The sequence below is a fragment of the Dromiciops gliroides genome, chromosome 3, assembly GCF_019393635.1.
Source record: "Dromiciops gliroides isolate mDroGli1 chromosome 3, mDroGli1.pri, whole genome shotgun sequence".
NCBI classification, from domain to species: Eukaryota; Metazoa; Chordata; class Mammalia; order Microbiotheria; family Microbiotheriidae; genus Dromiciops; species Dromiciops gliroides.
This window is the reverse complement of record NC_057863.1, coordinates 449512733-449528017: the sequence shown is the minus strand read 5'-3', so window position 1 is coordinate 449528017 and position 15285 is coordinate 449512733. Positions and strand designations below refer to the sequence as shown.

Genomic DNA, 15285 nt, shown 5'->3' with positions numbered 1-15285 from the left:
TTTTTATGGGTAAAGAGAGATGGTCTGGGGGGCAGCTAGGTGGCGCAGTGGATAAAGCACCGGCCCTGGATTCAGGAGTACCTGAGTTCAAATCCGGCCTCAGACACTTGACACTTACTAGCTGTGTGACCCTGGGCATGTCACTTAACCCCCATTGCCTGCAAAAAAATAAAAAAAATAAAAAAAAAAAAGAGAGATGGCCTGTGAAGGGAGACTGGGATCTTATTCTGGGTATAGTCTGGGAGATCTGGAGCTTGAAAAGTCTACTTTCTACTTCAGAAGTGAGGGAGTTGGAACTCCTTGAGGCAACTGGGCCTTGGGGGAGTCAGAAAGCATAAACAAAGGAAAGAGATTTTGAGGTAATTGGGGGGGGGAACAGGTAACCAGGTGAGGGTATAGATTAGTGATTAGCTATATAAGGGACTTGGTTGGGGAAGGGGCCCTACTACAATGAGGAAGTGTCTTGTCTGACAATAAATGCAATAAATTGGTATTGTTCTGGGGGTGAGGTCCTATGGAAAAGAGGAATCCATCCATCAATTCCTACAAATCAGAAACCACCTACAGGGGAGAGCTTATGATAACTCAGAAAATTTGGTTGCATGAAGAATACAGAGAAAAGAGAGACTAGATAATTGGAGCCCATGAATCAGAGAACAGGGCTTTAGAGTAGAAAGGATGGTTAATTAAGAGGGTAAAAGAAATTCTTGTTGGAAAAGGACACAAAAATGAAATAGAAAAATCTAATAAACAGTACAAGACGAAGGGGAGGAGAAAAAAGGTAAATCTACTTGACTGAGAGGGAAAAGGTTCGTGGTGGTGGGAGGGAAGAATTATATAACCAGATAAAAGCAGGAGAGAAAAATAAATAAGCAAAACCCCAAAGAGAAAAGGGTAACAAATTAAAGGAGCAAATTAAGTGTGGGGGGAAGAGAGCCACAGGGAAAGGAACCACTTTTAAAAAAGAGGAACGTAGTACTATGTTTACTACAGAAGAAGGAAAAACTCATAATTCAATAAACAAAACCCAAAACAACCAATATTAGATGGAAGAAAATATAAACCTAACATAACTTTAAATGTGAATGGATAAAAATAATACAATAAAACAAAAAACTTAACACCAGGGATAAGAAAATAAAATGCTACAATCTGTTGCTTACAAGAAAGCACATTAAAAACAAAACAAAAAAAACCAAAGACATACACAAAATAAAACTTAGAAGATGGAAAAATTTTTTTTACTGTGCATCAATTGAATCCAAAAAACCAGGAGTTGAAATTATGCTGCCAAAACAAAAACATTTAAAAAATAAAAAAGGAACTATAGACAACAAACCAAAATCAGTAATAAGCTCATATCCAAATTTTTAAAGGCAACATTTTCTGTTCTACAAGAAGACAAAGACAGCAACACAACAGTCATAAGAGACTTCAATATTCCTCCCTTTGTTTCAGATAAGTCTAATAGAAAAATAAGTGAAAGAGAAAATATGGAACTGAACAAATTCCTAGGAAAAAAAAACTACTGCTAAAAGACTTAAGGGGCCTCCTAAATGGATCAGCAAAAGAACATACTTCTTTCTTAGCACCATATACAGTTTTTACAAAAACTGACCATTTATCAGGGCACAGAGACAAATGTAAAAAAGGCAGAAAGACTTAATACATCTTTTAGAAACCATAAAGCCATTAAAACAGTAAATGGTTCAGGGACTATAAACAAAAGGTAAAGAACCAAATGGAGATTTAATAATAAAATCCTAAATTATGATTTGGCCAAAGAACAAATCATTAAAACAACTAGCAATATTAGTGACTAGCATTTATGTAGTGCTTACTAGATACTAGGCACTGTACTGAACTCTTTACAATTATTCTCATTTGAGCCTCACAGCAGTCCTGGGAAGTAGCTGGTATTATTCATCCCCATTTTACAGATGAAGAAAGTAAAGCAAAGAGAGGCTCACTGACTTTACCAGGTCACACTGCTCCTAAGTGTCTGAGACTGGATTTGAACTTATGTCTTCCTGACTTCAGACCCAGTACTCTACCCACTGTGCCAAAATTTCTGGGTTGCAACTAAAGCAGTCCTCAAGGGGAAAAAACAAATCCTTACAAACATACATTAACAAAATAGAAAAAGAGAGGATTCATGAACTGAGTATACTTTTTTTAAAAATAGAAAGCCAACAAATAAATTTAAAATAAGCACAAAGAAAATGTTAAAAACTAGAGAGGAAATAGATAAATTAGAAACAAAAAAAGAGGGCCATGATAATTAAAACTAAAAGCTGGTTCTCTGAAAAAAACTATTAAAATGGACAAATCTTTATCTAATCCAATTAAAGTCAATGAAATAGCAAATAAGGAAAGTAAAATCACAGCAAAACAAAAAGAAATAAAAAGAATACTCAGAACATATTATGCACAGTTATATGTTAACAAGACAAAAGAAAAGATTTCCAAAAATATAAAATACCCCAAATATCAGAAGACTAAATAGAAATCTTAAATAATCCATTTTGGAAAAGAAAATAGATGTAGCTGTCAAGAAACTACCAAAGGGAAAAAACCCTCCCTTTCCCAATGGTATCACAGGAGAATTCTATCAAACTTTGAAAGAACAATTAGTAACCACACTTCACAAAATATCCTCAAAATTTGAGAAAGAAAACATCCTGTCAGAATCCTTTTATGAGAAATATATAGTCCTAATACCTAAACCATGGAGAGAAAACACAGAAAGAAAACTATAGGCCAATATAATTAATGAATACTGACGCAATAGTGTCCAACAAAATTCTCAGACTCAGCAATTTATCCAAGAGATCATTCATTATGGCCAAGTGGGATTTATATTAGGGATATAAGGATGATTCAATAATAAGACAATCAACAATTAATCACATTAAAAACCCAAACATCCAAAAACACATAATCATCTGATTAAATGCAAAAGAAATCTTTGGTAAAGTATAACATTCTTTTGTGCTGAAAAACCTACAAAATTATAGGCACAGGGAGTTATTTTAAAAAATCATAAAAAATCATTTAAAACTAAAAGCAAGCATCATATGTAGTGATGACACACTAGGAACCCCTTCCAATAAATATGGGAGTGTCCACTCTCCCTACTATTTTTTGATACAGTTCTGGAAACGCTAGCAATTAACAATAAGACAAGAGAAAGAATCTAAAGGCATAAAGATAAAGAGGAGATAAAACTATTTCTATGCTTTACTTGTAAAATCCCAGGAAACCAGGGGAGATACCAATTGAAATAAAAGCTTCTGTACAGTTTCAGGTTACAAAATAAATCTTCAAAAATCAATAGCATTTCTATATATTAATAAAACACAAGAAACAATAATAGAATGGGAAGTCCTATTCCAATTAATTACAAAATGCATAAAATATCTGGGGATCAACCTACCACAAAGACAGAGATACAATTACAAAGTACTTACAGAAATGAAGAACTTAAATAGTTGGAGGATAAGTGCTGTAAGAAATGAAATCTGTTGGGACAGCTAGGTGGCGCAGTGGATAGAGCACCAGCCCTGGATTCAGGAGGACCTGAGTTCAAATCCAGCCTCAGACACTTAACACTTACTAGCTGTGTGACCCTGGGCAAGTCACTTAATCCCAATTGCCTCAAAAAAAAAAAAGAAAAGAAAGAAAGAAAGAAATGAAATCTGTGATAAGTAAAGAGAAGCATGGAAAGAGCAACATGGACCCATGCAGAGTGAAACAAGCAGAGCTAAGTAAATAATATATTCGGTAAATATAGCAATGTAAATGGAAAGAATGATACAACAAAACAATCAAAAGTAAATGTAACAAAATTATAAAGATCAAGCAAGACTTAAGAGATATGAGATTTGCTACCAACCACTTTCAAAAGGTTCATAGGTGTTACAAATTGCATGGTTTCAGAATTTTTCAACATATTGGTTAGTTTTGCTGGGGAGGGGGTGTCCTTTCTTTCTAAAAAACATGATGAGATGTCTCAAGACAGCTAAGTGGCTCAGTGGTTAGAGTACTGGGCCTGGCGTCAGGAAGACTCATCTTCCTGAGTTCAAATCTGGCCTCAGACACTTAATAACAGTGTGACCCTAGGCAAGTCACTTAACCCTGTTTGCCTCAGTTTTTCATCTGTAAAATGAGCTGGAGAAGGAAATGGTACACTACTCTGATATCTTTGCCAAGAAAATCCCAAATGGGGTCACAAAGAGTCAGACATGATTAAAATGACTCAACAACAACAACAATAAGATGGCTCTTTGGGTGAGGGAGAGGAAGAAATACTTGGAATAACCAGGATTATATAAGAAATAGAAGATGTCAATAAAAAAATTTTTTAAAGTTTAAAGTTATCTTAGGGAAGATATTAAAGGCTTGGAAAACTGTTTTTATCTTTTTAATGTCCAAAAACAGTGACCAAGACAACATCAACAACTACTATCCTATATACCTACTTTCCCATAGGGGTAGCTAGGTGGTGAAATGGATACAGCAATGGCCCTGAAGTGGAGAGGACCTGAATTCAAATCTCACCTCAAACACTTACTAGCTGTGTGACCCTGGGCAAGTCACTTAACCCCAACTGCCTTAAACATACAGGCCCATCTCCAGTTGTCCTCATACATATCTTGCCACTGGCTCAGATGGCTCTGGAGCAGAGAGTGAGGTTGGTGACCTGGCACAGCCCTCCCTCCCTTAAATCTAATTCACTGTTAAGTCATGACATCACCTCCCAATGTAATAGTTCTTTTCGAGAACGAAGGAAAACAACTTTCCCAGATATGTGTGCACTGTGTGTGTATTTTTATAAGTATGTATATATACATAAATGTATAAGATATATTTATACATAAAATATACAAAATATGTAAATTATTAACATAAATATAAACATTTATATATATATATATAAACATATACTGCATACATACACATTTTGGTGAGATCATCTACATATGCATCAAGGGCATTTTAAATCAGGGCATTAGGGTTGTAGGCATGCTTTAGGCAGTGACTTTCCAAAACAAAACACATATTTAACATTACACAACTGATCAAAAGATAGATAGAATATAAGATCTCACGTTTATTGTCCGTTGATTATAATAAAAAAAGCATTGGATTTATAGAGGAAATGCCACTTAAGAGGCTCTCTACCAACAAGGTACCTCCCATCTATAATATCAAAATAATACAAGATTCATCGAAAGATAGAACAACAGAGATTTTGGCCAATCACCCTATGATCATTTATATCAAAATGTTCTAAAACAGGAAGATATATACTTGAAAAAAATGTTCATTACCACTGTCAAGAAGGAAATCCAATATGGAGTCCAAGATGAAGGGGGATTCTTTAGAAATTATGAATAATACCATACTAGTTGCACTAAACCTAATAACACCAAAGAGCCTCCTGAATGAGACCAATAATCACTCAAAAGTTTTGTCTAATCATCTTCACAGGAAAAACTAAGTGGATAAAGAATGTCTACTATATTTGCAGTTAAAAGGACAACCTAAAGAACATATCCTTAAATATATTTGTACCTTGGACAGACAAAGCAAATGGATAAGTTGGGTACAAAATTAAACAGGAGGTAGAGAATGGACTGAATTGCCTATGGAAAATTATAGCATTCCATTAATGACCTCAAATTTCTCTATGAGATAAAGGCCTTTATTTTTACTACTAGTATTTTACCAGTGTCAATATATGGCTGAATCATGGGAAACTAGTCTTGGAAGAATTAAAATTGAGAATTACTCTGAAGGCAATGGAGAAGCATAAGGGGGCTGTGGGTATGAAATACATTACAATAGTGAACTATGAATAAAACCCAGAACAAAGTATATAATCAGAGAAATATTTGATCAAAAAAGAATATAGGCTAGATACAGAGAAGGGGGAAAAAACCCTGCTGGATGACCAGTGTGGTCCACTTGCAAGGTAAATTGAGGAAGTTCTTCATCATGTGTTAACATATAAGGATACCTGATAGAATGGCATGGAAGAGTTGTGATCTGTATCACTGGAGGGAATATCCACAAAGATAAAAGATCAAGGATTCATTTGGGTATATGAGAATTCTTACCTATTGATATGTGCATAAATCAGAGGTGCCCAAACTAACAAATCTAAAGTACTGATGAAATGATCTAATTTAACAAGAAACATTTATTAGGCACCTAGTGTAGATCCTGAGCTAGATTTATAGGAACACTGTACTCTTTCCCCCAAATTTCATAATCCACTAAAGTATACTGTTTAGTAAAGGTATTAGAAAAAACAAATATCATGTAATATTGTGTATTAGGATTACAAAGTAAAGTGCTGTATTAAGTAAAGGGAAGTTGACAAGAACTGATTGGTCAACAAAGGCTGCCCCAACAAAGTGGCATGTTTAAAAGCATGTGCGAGATTTTGCTAGGCAGAGACTTAAGAATACAAAATACATGTTCAGGAGGCCAGAGAGACATCCAATATAGCTATAGTTTAGAGTACAGGGAGAGAGGAGTAAAAAGATGAAAGGCTGAAAAGGTATGGTGGCATAAGGTTGTAAAGGGGTCTTGAATGCCAGGCAGAGGAACTTAAACTTTATTTGTTGGGCAGTATAGAACCATGGGAAGTTTTTGAGCAGATGAGTGATGTAACTAGATCTGCACATAAGAAACAGATCAAAATATTCATCTTTTAATTCATCATTCTCATTTCTGCTACCTCTAACCTAAGAGTGTTTGAACAATACCAGTCACAATCCTTAGACCACATCTACATTGCTTGATTTTCCAGCTGCCAAACAGGCATCACATCATTTTGCATCACACCTAATCTCCAAAGTAATATTCCTAAAACACCATCCCCTCCTAATGGCCCCCCTTTTTCAGTGAACCTGTGCAGCCCTAAATTGGGGGAAGAAAATGGGAGGTGGGGGAAGGAAGGAGTCCATTAAATCGGCCTCATTTGTATTCAAGCAAGGTCTCGGGATTAATTCCATTTTGTCTTCTCCTCCTCAAACACATTTTTATAACAGGAGAGGAGAAATTAGGTCCCCTCTCTCCAATTAGACAATTCTCTAAACAGGCAGTAGAGGAGATCCACTTATGTTAAAGGAACATTCTGTTATCATTTCAAACCTACCATAACATCAAATAAACATTCTGGGGGCGAGCAGCCAGAGTCCAGATAGGACTTGTGAATTCATCCCAGTAGGGAGATCCTGGAGTGGAAGCTCCCTCCACCGGTTGCTGATAACAGCTAGCTATAGTTTATATGGTGCTTTAAAGTTTGCAAAGCACTTTACAAGAATTATCTCACATTTGATCCTCACAATAACAATGTGAGGTACGTACTAGGATTATCCTCATTTTACAGATGAGGAAACAGAGGCAGCCAAAGGATTAAGGGGCCTTGTAAATTGTCACAGGGTCACAAAGCTATTGTGTCCGACCCCGCATTTGAACTCAGCCCTCAGCCCTTCCAGATTCCAGGTTTCTATCCACAGCTCCGGGACATAAAGAGTTGGCCTGGCCCCACGACCATTTAGAATCAGAGCCAGGCCCTGAACCCGGGTCTTCTTCGCAATTCCAGGCTCTGCCACAAAATAACCGGTGATACGAGAGCAGGGACATCCTTTGTGCTTAGCACAGTGCCAGGCACAGAGCAGGCGCATAATAACTGCTGAAAAACGGAATTCAATCAGTTCACATTAAGAAACCAAGGCGTCGTGCGGCCTCGGGGTCAAAAGACGGGGCCAGGGCTTAGACTCGGTGACAAAGTGACCCCAGTCCCAGGTGCTGAGAGGTGGGGTGGAAGGGTACAGTCACGACACATCCTATGGCTGTGGGAGCCGCGGGGTCCCCACGGGCCCAGCACCACGCCCCGAATCAAACGGAGTCAGCGGCCCCGGACCTTCCTCCTCCTCCTCCTCCTCCTCCTCCTCCTCCTCCTCCTCCTCCTCCTCCTCCTCCTCCTCAACCCCCCCCCCCCACACACACATTCCCCCTACCCCGACCCCTGCCTGGCCTCACCCCCCACCACCCGAAGTCTTCCCAGGACTTCATTCGTTCACCTTCAGACCCTGAGCGTCCATGGTTCGCTGGACAACCGAGGAAACGGGCGACCGCCCCCTGGAGACCTGGTCCAAGGCCCGCCCACCAGCTTCCTCTCCTCCCGCCTTCGACTCCCGCGGCGCGCGTCCAACCCAGAACCGGAGGACTGGGAGGTGTAGCCTCAGGGAGCCTCGCTCTGGGTCTGGACACAGGGACGCGCGCGGGGAGGGTGGGGCTGGTGGGGTAGGGAAGGAGGGGATAAGGAGGCGGGGATTCTCGGAGTGAGGCCCAGAGACAGGACACGCTTCAAGAGCTAGAGCCCAAACCATTGGCTCTCAAGCCAAAGGGGGCGGTCCCACCTGCACTGACACAGGGAGGAGGAAGGGATTTGAGGGTGATGAGGAGTTGGCGCGTAGAGGATTAGGGAAAAGGGAGAGGTGGGAGTAAGGAGGAGGTGTTCATTAAGAGCTACCTAAATAATAATAATAGTAACGATAATAATAATAAATAATATAGCACCAAGAAACCTTCCCTAGCAACTCTTACTTCCAGTACTTGCCCTGTCTTACTTATTTCTTATTCATTCTGGCTAGAGCTTGCCTTGTATTTGTTTACGTGTTGTCTCCCCCATTTAGATTGATTGTAAACTGCTAGAGGGTGAGGACGGTCTTTGGTCTCTTTTTGTATCCCCAGTGCTTAGCGCAGTGCCTGGCACTGAAGAAGCTCTTAACAAATGTTTGTTGAATCGAACAGAAAAACAATAACTAACATTTACATAGTACGTCAAAGTTGTCATAGCACTTTACAAATATTGTCTCATTTGATCCTAGCATAAAGCTGGGAAGAGTGGGAATGTGAAACATGACTGGTCTTCAAGATGAAAAGTGGCTATTTACTCACTTTCTTCACTGCTCCCATATCAGATTACACAGCCACACTGTGGCCTGTGGCTCTTCAAGGTGCTGATCCATGGTCCTCCGCGACTGCTAGAAGCCTACTATCTTCTTGTGGGAGCAAATTGTAGAGGAATACCACGACGTAGGTTAAGAAGCAATGCTCTGTTTTAATAGCTAGCAGTGGAAGTCACTAAATGGAGTGCTTGGCTCTCTTGGATCCATCAGGTAAGAAAATAGTTGTGCTCTCTCTGTAGGCAGGGCAGATAGGTTGTGCAGTCAATAGTGTCAGACCTGGAGTCAGGAAGACTCATCTTCCTTAATTCAAATCCGGCCTCAGATACTTACTAGCTGTGTAATCCTGGGCAAGTCACTTAACCCTGTTCGCCTCAGTTTCTTCATCTATAAAATGAACTGGAGAAGGAAATGGCAAATCACTCCAGTATCTTTGCCCCTCCCCCCCCCAAAAACCCAAATGGGGTTATGAAGTCAGCGCAAGTGAACAAAAACTAGGCAGAAAGATTTTTTTTTGTACCATAGGAAGCTGTTGGAGACTCCTATGCCTTTATTCTTACCACTGCTCCCTTTTTTCTTTCTGTGGAACTTCTTGTAATGGGAAATTACTCCTTTTTCACCTATTGGACCAATCATAGCATTTCATTTCCTTTTCTTTTTTCCTCATTGATGATAATTGGTATAGGGAATTTATGGTAAGGAAATTCCAAGCAAATGAACTGCCCTCTATCAATGCAGAATGACAACTGTTCTGCAATTTACAGTCTTAGAAAGTTTCCTGGGGACATAGAGGATGTAAATGGTCAGCTTACTTAGCCAGTAAGTGTCAGAGGTGAAATTTGAGCCCAGGTCCTAGTGACTCAAAGGCCAGCCCTCCATCCTGCTCCCACCTCTTGCAGGACTTTATTTTTATATCGAAAATATTAGAAGTATAGGCTTTTTTCTTCTCTTAAGGTAAAGAGGTTTCCCAAGATAGCATTTTCCCCTCAGTTTTGATGTATATTTTCACACTTCATCTATGCTTAATTGTGAGAGATGTGAGAGATTGGCATCATTTGTAAACAATATATTAGAAAGGATTCTGATATTTTGAAAAATAGAGACTGATGATTAAAAAAAGTTGTCAGGATGCCTTCGGTCCTTTCCTTTGCATTCAAGCAATCAAGAAGGCAATTAAACTGTGGAATAGAAAAGCATCAAATATTCCAAAACTCTGTCAAAGGCAAGAGTCTCTCTTCCTGTCAGAGGCCAGTCTACTGAAGGAGGGTAGCCAACCTTCCTAGAGAGGTATTTATGAACTGGCTTTCATGGTATAGACTTGTGTTAGGAGAGATAAAAAGGGAGACAGATGAGACCTCTTTGTGAAAGAGGAATATAGCACTGGTTACCCAGATAATTTCCCTTGTGGGTCTTTGTTTGGGTTTTTCTGTGCTGTAGATGTCCTTGGGGAGAGTATTGAGTAATGGTCTACACTGTAAAATGCTAGTATTTATAAGTCAAAGCATAGACCAAATGGATTGAGGAGTGAAGATGATATATCACAAGGTTAGTTAGTGATGGCTTGGTCCTTGACAGCACTTTCTGAGCCTTTTCATAATTCTGGTAGATGTGTCTATGCAAGAGGGAGAAAATGCCAATTGGTAGAATATGAGGAAAAGAATTAAGATAAAATATCTTCAATTATTTATCCCTCAATTTTTATGTTGCTCACCAGAGTTCTATGGTTAGAAGACCAGAGGTTCCAATCTCAACTCTGCTACTTATTAACTTCAGGGAGGCTCAGTTTCTTCATTTGTAAAGGGGGAAAAACACCTTCCTTGCCTGACTCCAGAGCATAAAAAACACCACCTAGTACAAGCAGGAATTAAGGGCATCCTTAGGTTAGAGGTATCAAGGATGAGGTAGGGCAGAGAAAGACCAAAAAATAGTTGATCGTTTTACATTTTTTTGCCCTAGGTCAAAACCTAGGTCACCTTGCACTAGGTACAACTCTGGATGATTTTACCAACTTCAATAACTTTCCATCCATTCCTGTTTGACCAGCCATGCACTCCTTCGAACTCCCATATTTCTCTAAAATTTGAACTCTTCTGATCGGTCTAACCCCAACCTTAATCCTAATCTTTCAACATTTCTAAGCCTTTACTTTTATATTTTAAAATATGTCTTACATAGTTAATAGGAATACATCTTTTTGCTATGCTCCTGGGTTTGGTTTTCTATACCTTATCACTGGACCTCTAGTCTGTACTTGTCTATGACCTGATGCTTCATTTTCTTTTGTTTTATGTGAAAAGGACATAGGGGTTTTGGCAAGATCAATACAAATCAGCAGTATGAAACAGCACCCCCAAAACTAATGTAAACATTGGCTGCATTAATAGGCTAGTGTCCAGAACAAGGAAGGGGATAGTCCTATTGTTTTCTAACCTGCCCAAACCACATTTAGAATAAGATATCCAGTTCTGAGTACCACATTTTAGAAAGGATATCAATGAGCTAAATGAATCCAATAAAAGATGATTAGAATGGTGAGCAGCATAGATTATGCCATAGGAGGACTGGTTGAAGAAAATGGGAATATATAACCTGCAAGTATTTGAAGGACTGAAAAGGGGGAAATCTTAATTCAGTGGTTGAAGGGAGTCCCACTGAAGAATAAATACTCCATTGGGAGAAGAGAGCTATTCTGTAATGGTGAATAAGGACCTTAAATGTATATAATTTATAGAGATTTTGTGCTCAGAGAGAACACTGTGACCTCTGAGAAAGTAGTGTGCCCCAATGGGTACTGTCTTTCCTCAGAAGGAGAACCAGAACTTCTGGGGCCAACTGTTATCCAGAGGGCTGGATGGACATATGCCCAGAGAAGAGATTTCATGGAAAATGGGAGGAAATGATTGTGTGGAGTAGAGGGGTTACTAATGAATTGCACAATTAGCATTATACAAATTTCTGCCATGGAGTAATACTTATATCCTTTCTATCTCCTGTAGGAATATGTGCTTCTAAAAGTTAGAAACAATAGAACAAAACAAGCTTCCTCCTTTAAAGATGTTAAACCCTTCTCTGAGGTAGAAGTATATATGTATCTGCCCACCATTTCATGTTAGTGTGAATTAGTTTAATCACCTACTGTTCAAGTCCCAATCTATATCTCAAAGTAGTATTATTGTTATTATTATTATTATCATATTTATTAGTCTATCCATGTTTCTCCCATTGTGTATATGGGTAATTTGATTTTTTTTAGCCTAATGGTAGGATTTTAGATTTAACCATATTAAAATTTTCTATGATATATTTATCCCCTGGTATCCACCCATTGATGTGTTTTGGGGTCCACACTCATGACTTCTAATGTTTTCATGCAGTCCACAAATTTGATAAGAATAATTTTATTCAAGTCAATATACCCAGGATTTCCAGTCAAGCCTGAGGTATTTTTCATGAGACTCCTACATGGTGGAGAGAATGCTAATACAACACTGCATGATTATATGAAGGTAAGAGTTGATATGAGAGCTTTAGAGAAAAGAGACATTTTTCTTGTTTTGCCTTGGAGAGATATGTCATGTATGATTCCTAATTCTCTTTGGGGACATACATACACACATACACACACACACATATATACACATATATATGAATGTGTATCTCTATCTATCTATCTATCTATCATCTATCATCTATCTACCTATCTATCTATCATCTACATATACATACTTTAGGCATACAGGGGCAGCTGGCTCTCAATATTTCCCTGATTTCTACCTTGCCTCTCTCTAGAGACTATAGGAAATTTCCCTTTGAGTGATATTGGGGCCTTGGCATTTTTTTTTATAGTCTTACATGTAATTTCTCTGATTTCTATTTTCTATTTATTTGGATAAACGGGTTTGCTTGTTGTTCACTATTTGTAATTTTTTTGGTATAACTAGAATTTGGTGGGAAGAAGTAAAATTGGTGAATGTAAACTTAGGGTTACCTTTTCTCCTTTAAGGGGTAGCAGCCAGGAAGATTGGTTTGTTCTGAACCTATGTATCCTTAGATCAGCAATATCTCTTGGGGGGGGTGGTTATAGATATAATTAAAATCTAGTATCTAGTCCCTCCCTTGGGGAGTGGAGGAAAGAGTAACCATCCTTAGCTATGCTCCAGCCTTCTCATTACTCTTCTCTCCTCTATGCACTGGTTTCCCCTCCCTGCAAACTATGTTGGTTCTTCTCTCCTCCCTGAGAGCCACATTTAGACAACCCACGTGTACATATATAATTTATTATGAAGTGCTTTCAGAGATACCAGATTGCTTCCTAAAAAAATCCTTATCCTTTTAAAGACCAACATTCTCTTCATGCTGCTATATATTTGCTAGAAAAAGCTCTGAAAAATCATGGTGGACTTAAAAAGGCAGTAGCATATTTACAACAATGGCCTTGGCACAAGGAGTGGTATAAGAGATATCATCCAATAAATGTATCATCAGAAAAGGAGGGGGATTGGCTAGTCAGTAAGAAGAAAGGATAATGGCTGGATAAACTCAGTTTTGAACTTGTACCTGCGAAATGGAAAAATCCCTAGACCTATAGACCTAGACCTAGCCTTCCAGCCCATGGGTTTAGCTTCTGTGAAGGATTTCTGGGTCAACATAGGCAAGAGTAACATTGGATAAGCTGGCACTGATGGCTTACAGACCGCAATGATGAAGGGAGTACCCACATCACTGAGATTACAGATCCCTAAAGTTATTGAAATTGAAATATTGTTGAAGCTAAAGGGATCTAGACCCTATGTTTTCAGGTTCCTTCCTGCTATCACCACTAAAGTCCAGGGCTTTCTCCTCTTCTACAGGGAAGACCATCCTTAGTCTCAGAAGCAAGAGTTCATAATTCTTGCTGCCATAAAATTATTATAATACATATATTTGCATATACCCATATATTCACACATTCACATACATGTATACAAACTTATATGTTCAAAGACAGAAATGTGTTTATATGTAAATATGTTTGTATGCACATGTATATCTATAGGCTTACATGTATATATGATCATGTAAAGATACATGTGTCTTTATGTGTATGTGTATGTAAATGTGTATAAAATCTCCCTTTCTTTCCATTCACATAGTCACCACTCTGGTGCAGATCCTCATAACCTCAAGCCTGGACCACTGCAGTAGCTTTCTCACTGATCTTCCTGCCCTGTTCATATCCAACTGATTTTCCTAAGGTATAGCTCTGATCATGGCACTTATCCTACTTAGTAAATTTCAGAAGCTCCCTATTAACTCCCCAATCAAGCATAAAATGCTGTTGGGTTTTTTTAAGTTCTTCACAAGGGAAACAGTTGGCTGAGAAAAATATTTGCAGCAAGTTTCTCTCCAAGATATATATGGAACTGATTCAAATTTATCACAAGAAGAGCCATCCCCAATTGATAAATGTCCAAAGAACATGAACAAGCAATTATTGAATTAATAAACCCAAGCTATCTATAACTATATGGGGAAAATCCTCAAATCACTAATAACAAGAGAAATGTGCATTAAAGTAACTCTGAGGTTCTACCTCATATCCATCAAATTGGTGGTTGACAAAAAATGGAAAATGAACAGTTTTTGAGGGACTATGGGAAAACAAGTTCATTACTTCACTGTTGGTAGAGCTGTGAATTGGTCCAGCCATTATGGAAAGCAATTTGGAACAAAGCCTTCAAAGTTAATATACTGTGCCTATTTTTTTCACCATATTATACAACCACTAGGCCCGTGCTTCCAAGAGATCAACAAAAGAGAGAAAAGGCCCATATGTACAAAACTAGTTAAAGAGGCTTTTATGGTGGTGGCAAAGAATTGTAAAATAAAGGGATGCCTATCAAATGGGAGAATGGCTGAACAAATTATGGTATGTGAATGTAATGGAATTCCATTGTACCTTAAAAAATAATGATGAAAAAGATGGTTTCAGAGAAACCTGGGAAGACTTGAAAGAACCAATGTAGAATGAAGTGATCAAAGCTAGAACAATTTATAGAAAAAGCTACTTTGTAAAGATAAACAACTTTGAAAGACTTAAAAACTCTGATCAATACAGTGACCAATCACTATTCTAGATGACTGATTATGAAAAATGCTACCTACCTCCAATCAGAAATGATGGAATGCAGAAGAAAACAGTTTTTTTGGGCATCACATGGGAATTTGTTTTGCTTGATTATGAATATTTATTATAATGTTTGTTTTTCTTTGTTTTTTTAGGGGCGGGGAAAGGAATGGAGGGAAGGAGAGAAAATAA

The 15285-nt window shown here is 38.3% G+C and overlaps 1 protein-coding gene across 2 annotated transcripts in view; it reads right to left on the bottom strand.

The window, feature by feature from the left end:
- TTC21B (tetratricopeptide repeat domain 21B) overlaps positions 1–8289 on the bottom strand; it is a 102785-nt gene extending 94496 nt beyond the window's left edge. For both annotated transcript variants that reach the window (XM_043998361.1, XM_043998362.1), the window contains exon 1: positions 8100–8289. In XM_043998361.1, coding sequence (XP_043854296.1) covers positions 8100–8120 — 21 coding nt within the window. In that variant the 5' untranslated portion in view covers positions 8121–8289. The remainder of the gene's footprint in view (positions 1–8099) is intronic.
- Between the last annotated feature and the right edge of the window lie 6996 nt (positions 8290–15285).